The sequence below is a fragment of the Microcaecilia unicolor genome, chromosome 6 (genome assembly GCF_901765095.1).
Source record: "Microcaecilia unicolor chromosome 6, aMicUni1.1, whole genome shotgun sequence".
NCBI classification, from domain to species: Eukaryota; Metazoa; Chordata; class Amphibia; order Gymnophiona; family Siphonopidae; genus Microcaecilia; species Microcaecilia unicolor.
This window is the reverse complement of record NC_044036.1, coordinates 56145309-56157487: the sequence shown is the minus strand read 5'-3', so window position 1 is coordinate 56157487 and position 12179 is coordinate 56145309. Positions and strand designations below refer to the sequence as shown.

The following is a 12179-nucleotide window of genomic DNA, read 5'->3' as shown; positions in this document are numbered from 1 at the left end:
GATGAGGGCAAAAGGTAAAGCTATCCCTGTGAAGGTGGATGAGGGGCATGGAGATGGCAAAGGAAGCTAAAAAGGGTAAGCGACCCTATATAATTCTGCTAATAGTCAGGGTAACAAGAAAACCAGTAGGATGTGGTCTTTGGTAGTCCTTTAAGATGTGTGGGGTTTGTACCTGGGAAATGTAGTCTGGAAGAAGGAAGACCCTGAGGTTATTGGAAAGGCTTGAACCAGAACAGGGAGAAGAAATGGCATATTTTCCTTGATTGGGGTTTTATGCCTGTGTTACTGAAAAGCCAAAGTGGTTTTGTCCTTAGTAAGGTTTGTTTTCTCTTTATTACTGAAAACCCAGAGGAATGAGTGCTAGGGGATAGGGCCTGGAACCTGTGGATAATGTTCTAAGGTTCACTGATAGGGAAATAAGAATTAAACTTTATATATTGTAAATATCCTCCTAATCAAAAAGGGGGAAGTCTGTAGTAATCATTAAAATTGATTAAATAGTTCCTTACATGTGTATGGAAGCTTAGGCAGAGAAGGGGGAAGGTCTGCTACTAGCGGGAAGAATGCCATGCCTAGAGATGGGAGTAACTAGTGAGGTAATTAAATTTGCAGACGACACAAAATTATTCAGGGTCGTCAAGTCGCAGGAGGAGTGTGAAAGATTACAGGAGGACCTAGCGAGACTGGGGAATTGGGCGTGCAAGTGGCAGATGAAGTTCAATGTTGACAAGTGCAAAGTGATGCGTATGGGTAAGAGGAACCCGAATTACAGCTATGTCATGCAAGGTTCCGCGTTAGGAGTTACGGACCTAAACAGGGATCTGTTAAAAACTTCTGTTCAGTGTGCTGCGGCGGCTAAGAATGCGCACAGAACGTTGAGTATTATTAGGAAAGGGATGGAAAACAAACAGGAGGATGTTATAATGCCATTGTATCACTCCATGGTGCAACCGCACCTCGAGTATTGTGTCCAATTCTGGTCGCCGCATCTCAAAAAAAAGATAAAAAGGAATTAGAAAAGGTGCAGAGAAGGGCGACGAAAATGATAAAGGGAATGGAACGACTTCCCTATGAGGAAAGGCTGAGAAGGTTAGGGCTCTTCAGCTTGGAGAAAAGGCGGCTGAGGGGTGATATGATAGAAGTCTAAAAGATAATGAGTAGATTAGAGCAGACAGATGTGAAGCATTTGTTTACACTTTCAAACAACAACAAAACCAGGGGACACAAGATGAAGCTAGACTATGGTAGAAGAGTGGCCTAGTGGTTAGGGTGGTGGACTTTGGTTCTAAGGAACTGAGTTCAATTCCCACTTCAGGTACAGGCAGCTCCTTGTGACTCTGGGCAAGTCACTTAACTCTCCATTTCCCCAGGTATAAATAAGTACCTGTATACAATATGTAAGCTGCATTGAGCCTGCCATGAGTGGGAAAGTGCAGGGTACAAATGTAACAAAATAAAACAAATAGGAGAAAATGTTTCTTTACTCAGCATGTAGTTAGACTCTGGAACTCGTTGCTGGAGAATGTAGTGACAGCAGCTGGCCTTACGGAATTTAAAGGGGGTTTGGACAGATTCCTGAGGGGAAAGTCCATTGAACATTATTTAAAAAAAGGTTTTTGTTTGTTTTTTGGGGGGGGAGGGGGGTTGCCGGGTTCTTGAAGCTTGGATTGGCCGCTTATGTACATGTAGGCAAAGCAGCTTTATTAGGGCCACACTAGTCCCAAATTGTGCTACCACCCAAATGCCAAGCTCTGCTAAAGAGGGCTGGACCTGGGAACCCTCACTAGGCTGACCCCTAGTGGTGACAGCAGTGTGTGTCATGGGAAAAGGTGAGTGATCATAGCTGGCAGGATAAAGGAGTGGATGTTATGAACCAGGAATTAAATGGGGTAATAGAAATTGCACCTCACGTGCGACTCTGCCACAAGTAGAGGCAAGGCTTGGCATCATCACGAGTCTTGCAGGTAAGCGAGCAGAATAGATGTAAAGGGTTTATACTTATTGTTCATGACAGTTAGGCCACCACTAGCTGTTTCAAGAAAAAGTATGGTAAGTGGGGAAAAGGCTGTGCTGGGAAAGTAGTAGGAAAGTGATTAGGAATATCTATTCTTAATTTGTATTGTTTAAATGATGAATAGAGCTGCTGCCAATGTTGTGTCAAAAATTTGAGTATGATAGTTATGGTGTTCTTTTTTTTAGGGGGGGGGGGGGAAGCTAGTATGATTTTTTGTGAGGTACTGATAGTGCCCATGTTAGGTACATATTTCACTTTTACACATTCCGACACCATCAATCCTTTGGTTCCAGTATTTGAAAGCTAGCTGAAAGCACAGAAGGTTTAGTATTCAGCCATAAACACAGACTGCAAGAATGTCTTCTGAAAATGAAGTATATGGTGTTTTAAAGCTGACTTCTTTTTTGTTGTAGATAATGAAAGGATAGGAAATGGAAGCTTCAAGCTCACACAGAAACAGGAAAACTTCCAAAGGAAATGAAGTGCGTCACTGAGTCCACCAGTTCTGTACAAGCACCGGGATTGAGAGTTTTGGGCTAAGCACTAACCAGATTCTTCCAATGAAACTATTATTTTTATTAGGTAAGTTATTCTCTATTTTATAACCTTTAAACATGATGATGAAAAAAAACAAATAATTAATCTGAACTAGATTTTTAAAAGATTCACAAAGAATACTTTTCATACTGTTCAATGTGAGTTTATACGCTCTCATTACAAAATGAGATTGATTTTGACATTTTCTCTTCAATTATACAAAATAAGAAATACAGTGAGGATTAGTCTGTTAGATTTAAAAAAAAAAAAAACAAGATAATATAATACAATGATATTAGAAACTATTTGTAAATTTTCATCTTGTTTATTGTGGGTCCTGCTTTAAAGCAAATGAATCTTAATTGGAAACTAATTATTCCACAAAAACAAAATGGGGGCAACATCTGGGTCTATAAAATTTTGACATAAATACTTAAGGGCTCAATATGTTTCAATAACAATGAAAATCCATCTTGAGCATGTTTAGACTATACAAAAAAATTACAAAACAGCTTTTAAATGCAAAAGGATTTACGTTGGAAAAATGTTTTACTTTTTTATCTCTTATTTGTGAAAACATTTTAAACTCTGTTCTGTAGCAATAAATTTTATTATTGCTATTGAATGGAGTTTTAAAATGTTTTCACAAATAAAACAAAAGATATGTAGTACAAAAAATATGTTACAATCTCATTTATTGCAAAAGAAAGGGAAATGTTAAAATCATGGAGCACCAAAAATCAATCTGGCAAATTAATTGTATCATGTCTAATTTATCCTTTACTGTTCTATAATATAAAAGCTGGATTTTTGTTTCTTTTACAAACAATACTAAGGGCTCCTTTTACCAAGGTGTGCTAAGGGATTTACCGTGCGCTAATGATTAGTATGAGCTAAATGCTAAGAAGCCCATAGGAATAAAATAGGCTTCTTAGCATTTAACACACAATAATCATTAGCGTGTGCTAAACCCGTAAGCACACTTTTGTAAAAAGGAGACCTAACTTTTCTGTTTATCATTATTGCTTGTGTTTTCAAGTCAGTGCTCACAAACTAGAGCTTTGTTTTGAATCCTGAAATTCTCTCTTTCAAATATATAATTCAGTAATTTGTTGACTGAGAATGTGAAAAGGGCAAACATTTTAAATGTGTTTCTGGTTTGTTCAGTTTTTTCAGAATTTTTGGACTTTTTTCAGTTAGTTGCACACATTCATTTTAATAAAATTATTTTAATGTATTTTAAAACATTTTAATGCACAAAATTGACTTAACACCTCTTAATTCCTAGGTTAAATTGCATTAAATTAAAGAAAGGCAAAGTGGATCAGTCCTTTATTGATGAGCATTATTAGTTTTCAGATTGCAATAGCAAAAGGTTACAGTGCTCTTTGAAAACGAGGAGACGTCTAATGCTCACATCATTTCATGTTCAAATCATTTTCATTGACCATCTTACCATTATTTTCTTTTTCCTTTTTTTCATTAGTGTGTTTGTCCATACCTTTGGACCACTGCTATACATCTTCACAGTGTTTAAGAACTTGCCATGAATATGCTAAATGCGAGATTCGGGATGGAACCCAAGGTTGTTTTTGTATGATAGGATACACTGGAGATGGCATAACATTTTGTGATGGTACAGTATATACATTTTACTGCATATTTAATATTCATAAAATTTTTACAAGTGGTCAAAAGGAACTTCCTATCACTGTTGCTAATCAAATATGCATTGTTATATCGCTAAAATCGATTTCTATTGTTGCTCTAATTGTTAGCATTTTTGGCAAATTCCATACAGTAGTTTAATATCAATCATGTAATTCTTAAAACGTCTTAGGTAATTAACTGAGGACATAAAGATTTGTGAGGGGAAATGCAGAAGTATTTTCTGGCTTAAACTTCCAAAGAAGAAAGCCATAATGCATTTGAAAGTTTAATCAATCAGATATGAAATTTAGAATATAGCCAGTCATTTAGTACTGTGAAAGACTGCTACTGTCTCGGGATTCTGATGCTACCAAAGGTTTTCCTTTGTTATATTGTCAGCACAGTTGCTCAGTGATATTCTTTTTAATTAGATAATGCTACAAGGTGGTCAGTTTTCAAAAACGTTGGTATTAATAGAGAAAGCCTATTGCAAATAGATTATTTTTTTACTATATTTTTCAATTCTTATATATACTATGGGGCTCATTTTCGAAACAGAAACACATCTAAAAAGGGTGTGTTGTGGGAGGAATTTGGGCATTCCCAAAACATGGGATGTTTTTCTGCCATAATGGAACAAAACAAAAATTTCCAGGGCTACAATTTAGTCATTTTGACCTAGACTTGTTTTTATCAAAACTAAGTCAGAAATAGGCATCCTAAATAACCAAATGACCACTGGAGGGTTAAGGCATAACCCTCTTTACTCCCCCCAGGGGTCACTGACCCCCCCACCCCCCAAAGATGTGAAAGACAATATTGATAGCATCAGATGGTCAGTCCAATTAGAGCAGCAAGCAGGTCCCTGGAGTAGCCTAGTGGTTAATGCAGTGCACTGCAGAGAAAGGGACCCAGGACCATATCCCTCTCTATCTGTTATGCTTGTGGTGGAAAGTGTGAGCCCTTCGAAACCCACCAAAAACACACTGTACCCACATATAGGTGACACCTGCAGACATAAGACCTATTGTGGTGGTGTACAGTTGGGTACAGTAGGATTTTGGTGGGTTTTGAGGGCTTAAAATACAATATAAGGGGGTAATGGTGAGATGTGTACCTGGGACTTTTTATGTGAAGTCCACTGCAGTGTCCTCTAGGGCACCCCACTGCTCTGCTGGGATGTTTGTGTGGCCAGTTTGCTAAGAATGCTGGCTCTTCCTATATCTCAATGATCTGATTTTGTGTGTTTTTCACTTGGACTTTTTTTGTTTTCAAAAATGGTCCAAAAACATAGACACACTGAACACAACAATGTCTAGTAAATGGCCATTTTCAAAACATTTTCTCTTTTGAAAATGGTCTTGTTCGCTAATAGATATTTGGATGTTTTCTGCAAAACATCCAAAGTTGGATTTAGACATTATATCGAAAATGCCCTTCCACATGTTTCTTTTTATGGTATTCACTTGAAGGAAATTTGGACTTAGGTGGAAGGTGATTATAACATATACCTTTGTGCTAATGACATAATGTTGCTACAGTAAACATTTTTATGTTACATTGTACTGAAATTATGTGAATATTATATATTTCCTTGTACACAGAGAGGCAATAGGAGATGGAATAGAAGGTAAAAGACAGAATGGTCTGGAGCAAAATAAGGAAAGAAAGACAGGGATGGAGCAGGGACTGGTGAGGGGATGAAAAACAGTGGAGGGTAAATGAGGGCTGAGAGAGTAAGTACAGAGAATGAAAATGGGGGGACTGAGAAGAGGGTGAAAGACAGAGGAGATGTGGAGGGGCATTTTCGATTGGGGACGCCCATCTCTAAGGACGGTGCCGAGACGGGGCGGGGCCAACCATATTTTCAAAACGAGATGGGCGTCCAACTTTCGTTTCGATGATATGGTTGGGGGCACCCAAATCTCGACCTAAATGCTGAGATTGCCGGATTTAGAGATGGGCGCCCTCAGTTTTCCCCCATAATGGAAACCAATGGCACCCATCTCAAAAATGAATAACTCCAAGGCATTTGGTCATGGGAGGGCCAGGATTTGTAGTGCACTGGTCCCCCTCACATGCCAGGACACCAACTGGGCACCCTAGGGGACACTACAGTGGAGTTCGCAAATGGCTCCCAGGTACATAGCTCCCTTACCTTGGGTACTGAGCCCCCCAAAACCCACTCCCCACAACTATACACCACTACCATAGCCCTAAGGGGTGAAGGGGGCACCTACATGTGGGTATAGTGGGTTTTGGGTGGGTTTTGGAGGGCTCCCATTTTCCACCACAAGTGGAAATGGTAGAGGGGAGATGGGCCTGGGTCCACCTGCCTGAAGTCCACTGCACCCACTAAAACTGCTCCAGGGACCTGTATACTGCTGTCATGGACCTGAGTATGACAGTTGAGGCTGGCAAAGAGGCTGGCAAAAAAAAGTTTTGAAAGTTGTTATTTTGAGGGTGGGAGGGGTTTAGTGACTTCTGGGGGAGTCAGGGGAGGTGATCCACGATTCCCTGTAGTGGTCATCTGGTCAGTTCGGGCACTTTTTTGGGACTTGGACCTGAAAAAAAAGGGACCAAATAAAGTGGACGAAATTCTCACATGGACGCCCTTCTTTTTTCCATTATCGTCCGAGGGCGCCCATCTCTTAACCACACCCCGGCACGCCACTGTCCCGCCTTCACTACCCTTCCGACATGCCCCCGGGAACTTCGGCCGTCCTGGCGATGGAAAGCAGTTGAGGACGCCCAAAATCGGCTTTCGATTATGCCAATTCTGGCGCCCCTGAGAGAAGGGCGCCCATCTCCCGATTTGTGTCTAAAGATGGGCGCCCTTCTCTTTCAAAAATGAGCTGGATAGCAGACTGGGAAAGGAAAATGACAGAGGGGGCAATGGAATTGTTAGAGAGGGGATGAGAAAAGCCTGTAAGTAGATAACAGAGACTAAGGAATAGAGGGTAAGAGAAAGGGAATGGCCGATAATGGAAAAAAGAAGGGCGGCAGTAGCGAGAATTTGGGCCGCTTTTTTGGGACCCTTTTTTTTCATGAACAAGTCCCCAAAAAGTACCCCAACTGCCCAGATGACCACCGCAGGGAATCAGGGATGACCTCCCCTGACTCCCCCAGTGGTCACTAACCCCCTCCCACCAAAAAAAAAGAACTTTAAAAACTTTTTTTGCCAGGCTGTATGCCAGCCTCAAATGTCATACCCAGTTCCATTACAGCAGTATGCAGGTCCCTGGAGCAGTTGTTAGTGGGTGCAGTGGACTTCAGGCAGGTGGACCCAGGCCCATCCCCCACCTACCTGTTACACTTGTGGTGGTAAATGGGAGGGCTCCAAACCACCCCCAAAACCCACTATACCCACATCTAGGTGCCCCCCTTCATCCATAAGTGCTATGGTAATGGTGTAGAGTTGTGGGCAGTGGGCGCTATGGACTTGGGAGGTATTTTAATTTTTTTTTTACTTTTTACAAGTGCCCCCTAGGATGCCCGGTTGGTGTCCTGGCATGTGATGGGGACCAGTGCACTACGAATCCTGGCCCCTCCCACGACCAAATGCCTTGGAGTTGTTCGTTTTTGAGCTGGGCGGCTTTGGTTTCCATTATCGCTGGAAACCGATACCGCCCCAGCTCAAATCCGCCCAAATCCAGTGCATTTGCCTGGCACAAACCGTATTATCAAAACAAAAGATGGACGCCCATCTTTTCGAAAATACGGTCTGTCCCGCCCCTTTGCGGACCCGTCCTCGGAGATAGTCACCCATGGAGATGGGCGTCTGCGTTTGATTATGCCCCTCTATTTCACCTATGTTTAAAGCTCCATGACATAGAATATAAAGGGAGGAATTGGAACATCACAGTCTAGTATTTTACAAAAGGATCAAGCTTTTTGTAAAAGACATATAAAGTTGTCTGTAAAATCCGTGTATTTGTGGGCATGTATGGAGGGAGAGGAAAAAGAGCTGCATTTCTCTTCATCTTCTACATATAGGGTTCTGTTTAATGATTAAATGCGGAAGTGCCAATTTTCAAAACTTCATGTGTAAGTCCTGGCTTATATATATATATATATATATATATATATATATAGGGGCTCCATTTCAGAAAAATATACATAGATGTAGTGGAGGTGGTGCCAATTAAGAAGAGAAGCTCCAAAAAGGTGAAATTTAAGGTTTTCAACTGCACCTAAACCCCGAAAAGTTAAATGTATCTACTCCTTTCTATAATCGATTAAACAATCACTATGATGAACATTTTGCATGTATGAAAGTAAGGATGAACAGCCCAAAAATTTTCATTTTGTATCAATACCAATGTTATTTCCAGAAATGTAAGTTTTTTTGTTCAGGAACCCCCTCCCCTTATCTGTCATGGAAGATGGAATGAAACAAAATTTTCAGAGACCTTCTCTGAGGCTCCTCCCAAAGCACAGTTTCCTCCTTGTGGCCCCCATCCCTCTTTAGGCACCTCTGCGCCTACCTTATCATCCCTCGTGGTCTGGTGAGATCCATTAGGGTAGAACCCATGGCAGCAGTGACCTCTCATCATAGTCTCACGGTAGCATTTATTTATTTAATCAATTTGTTAGTCTGTCCTCCCTACTAACACCCAGAACAGGTTAAAGAAATTACGCCTAGTGGTACCACAAGACTATGGTGAGAGGTGTGGCTGCTATATTGGATTCTGCACAGCCAAGGGCAGGAGTGCCCCACTCCTGCACCAATGGACCCCAGTAGACCACCAGGGATAATGAGGTAGGTCTGAGGGCCTATGGAGTATGGCGAGGGGCTGGGAAGGGGCCCCTGGATCATGTGGAGCCTGGATTGAAGGGAGGGCAACTGATGTGGCCAAAACTTCTAATCAGTCTATTACATGCTAGCGAGTGGAATAGTGAAAGACAGCTTCAGGCATTGAAAAGCTCATGTCATGTTTTTCCTGGCCATTTTCATTTGCCAACATTTGTTAATGACTGCCCATCCCTACATGAAAGTTGGTACACAAGCTAAATGAGGTATTCTTTATAATGGGCTTCACTGCATTTGCCACGTGTGAATCACTAGCACAGTTTAGTAAAGGGACCCAAAATTTGATGGACTACGGTACATAACTTAAATACAGATCATGCCTGTACTGGCATATTTTGACACCCTGTAGATCAACTTTGCCACAGTATTTTGAGCTGACTGGAGATTTCTTAAAATACCCTGTTTAAACCCTAAATAAACAATACTACTTAGAATCAGATTCTGAATCAATAAATAAAAAGTATTGATAGAAAAATAAGCTCTAATCCTTCATTTCTACAGTATTCTAAAAATCGTAGTAGTAGAAGCCACAGCTTGATGTTCAAATGACAAATGATTATCAATCACTAACTCAAGTATTTTTAAAATAGTCTCTATTACATAGGTAATATTATCGATTGTGAATATGTCAATTAGTTTAGAACCAAAGGGGCTACTCACACCCAGGAATTTTGTTTTTTCCCTATTAAGTTTTAACCAAAAGGCCATATTTCCAAAATGTCTAGCCTTCTCTTATATCCACCAGGATTTCTTGGATGTCATTGTTGAAAGGTATAAGAATCATAATGTCATCAGCATATATAAATGGGTTTAATCTCAGCTCGCGAAGTCTCCTTCCCAAAAGAGCCATTAAGATGTTAAATAAAATTGCAAAATTGGTGAGCCCTGAGGCACACCACATTTTGGAATCCAAACTGAGGAAAGAGAACCAGACATTTTTACTCAATAAGATCTACACTGCAAAAATTCTTGGAACTAACTATAGACAGTCCCACTTAGTTGATCACAAAATACTGTTAAATCTAATATGTCAAATACGCTTGATATATCAAATTGTAGCTCAATAACCTCCTTACCAATACTATCCTTCTTCCTAAGCTCAGATATAAGTGAAGCAAGAACTGTCTCTGTACTATTTTTTGGTCTAAACCCTGACTGTGAATCATGGCGAATAGAATACTTAAGTAGAAATTCCATAAGTTGGTGCACCACAACACCCTTCATTACCTTAACCAGCAAGGGTATCGAAACCACTGGTCTATTAGACACTTCATTCTTTCTAGCAGTTAGATTCTTTAGTATGGGAGTGAGCAAAATACCTCCCTTCTCTCTAGGAAATAACTCAAGCAAAAGCATGTCAATCATTTACTGTGTTATAAACTCTATAAATTTTAATGGAGCCTTTTTCATAAGATAGATAGGTCAGTCGTCTAGTATGCAAGAAGCAGAAGAATATTTCTGTAAATAAGACAAAACCATGGAACTAGATGATAACATAAGAAAACCAGGACCTATCAACCAGTGGCGTACCAAGGGGGGGGGGCGGTGGGGGCGGTCCGTCCCAGGTGCACGCCACTGGGGAGTGCCGCAGCGTGCGCCTGTCTGCTCCCAGTTCGCTACGCTCGCTAAATTCTCTCGTTCGCTGCAGCTCCCTCCTTCTGCCCTGGAACAGGTTCCTGTTCCGGGGCAGAGGGAGGGAGCTGCAGCGAACGAGAGAATTTAGCAAGCGTAGCGAGCTGGGAGCAGACAGGCATGCGCTGCGGCACCCCCCCTCAGTGCCGTGCATCCGGGGGGGTGTCATTTCGCGGGGGGGGGGGGGCGCACTGGCGATCTGCCCCGGGTGCCGTCGAGGGTAGGAACGCCACTGGTATCAACTGATATTCTATCATCTGTTCTAGGTAAATTATCTGCAAAATCTTCTATCTCACCAGATATATTTGGCAAAGCTTTCATAATCTTAACTACTTTATCTCCAAAATAATGGGATAATTCATCCACAGAAGGGGAAGAATCATTTGCAGTCAGCATCTCTTATGTGTTTGATAAGTTATTTATTAAACCATAAAGCTTTTTAATATCTAAAGAATTATACCTTACCCCTTATGAGTGAAGGGGTCACCCATATGTGTGTACAGTAGGGTTTTGGTGAGTCATGGAGGGCTCAAACTTTCCACCACAAGTGTAACAGGTAGGGGGCGATATGGGCCTGGGTCGTCCTCACCGACCACTAGACTACTCCAGGGACCTGCTTGCTGTTCTAATAGGCCTGACTATAACATCTGAAGCTGTCATAGAGGCTGGAAATACTAATTTTATTTACGTCTTTAGTGGGTAGGAGGGGTGAGTGACCACTGGGGGAGCAATGGGGTCATCCCTGATTCCCTCCACTGGTCATCTAGTCATTTAGGGCACCTTTTTGTGCCTTATTCATTCTAAAAACAAGACTAGACTATAACGAAGTTTCATCCCTAGATGTTTTGTTTTGTTCCATTATGACTGTAAAATGTCCAAGTGTTAGGTACACCCTAATCCCGCCCCCAACATGCCTCCTTGTGATTTGGACGCACTGCAGACGAATTGCATAGATAAACATCTTCAAAACAGGTTTCAAAAATACAGATTTAGAAGTTTTGAGAAGAAATTCATCCGAATGCTGCTTTATGACACTTTTTGGATGTTTTTCTCTTTCAAAAATGAGCCTCATAGTAAACTATGGAACTTTGTAAGTCTACATGCATTGAAAGTGAGCTTCATACTGTATCATCTTGAAATCTGCATAAAAATATCTCTCGCGTAGGGGATATAAATTCTGATGTTATTTCAAAATTGAAAAAAAAAATTGTAAATAATAGCGATATCTCCCCCTTTTTTCTTTGCCCTGAAGAGATATGATATTTTGTATCCATGTGGGTATAATTCCTTAATTAATGGGTCATCTTTAGAGTGTAACCATGTCTTTACAATACATGCAAACCCCAGTTGTTCTTCCTCAGTCCAGTCCTTAATTAAGTTCACCTTATTAGCAACTGATCATGCATTAACATATCCAACAAGGATTGTAACATACGAATTTGTGATTGGGTCGCCACAGGTTACCCTAGACAGATACAGTTTAAATGAATATCTGCCTTTAGGCCTCCAATTATTATTTAGTCTTCCTCGATG

At 40.9% G+C, this 12179-nt stretch overlaps 1 protein-coding gene across 1 annotated transcript in view; it reads left to right on the top strand.

Annotated features, from left to right (window-relative positions):
• The first annotated feature begins 2287 nt into the window (after nucleotides 1-2287).
• The window catches only part of ADGRL4 (adhesion G protein-coupled receptor L4), a 211668-nt gene continuing 201776 nt past the window's right edge, over nucleotides 2288-12179 (top strand). Inside the window, exons 1-3 of the mRNA XM_030206932.1 lie at nucleotides 2288-2336; nucleotides 2428-2596; nucleotides 4038-4187. Of these exons, the coding sequence (XP_030062792.1) occupies nucleotides 2575-2596; nucleotides 4038-4187 (172 nt within the window). The 5' untranslated portion in view covers nucleotides 2288-2336; nucleotides 2428-2574. The remainder of the gene's footprint in view (nucleotides 2337-2427; nucleotides 2597-4037; nucleotides 4188-12179) is intronic.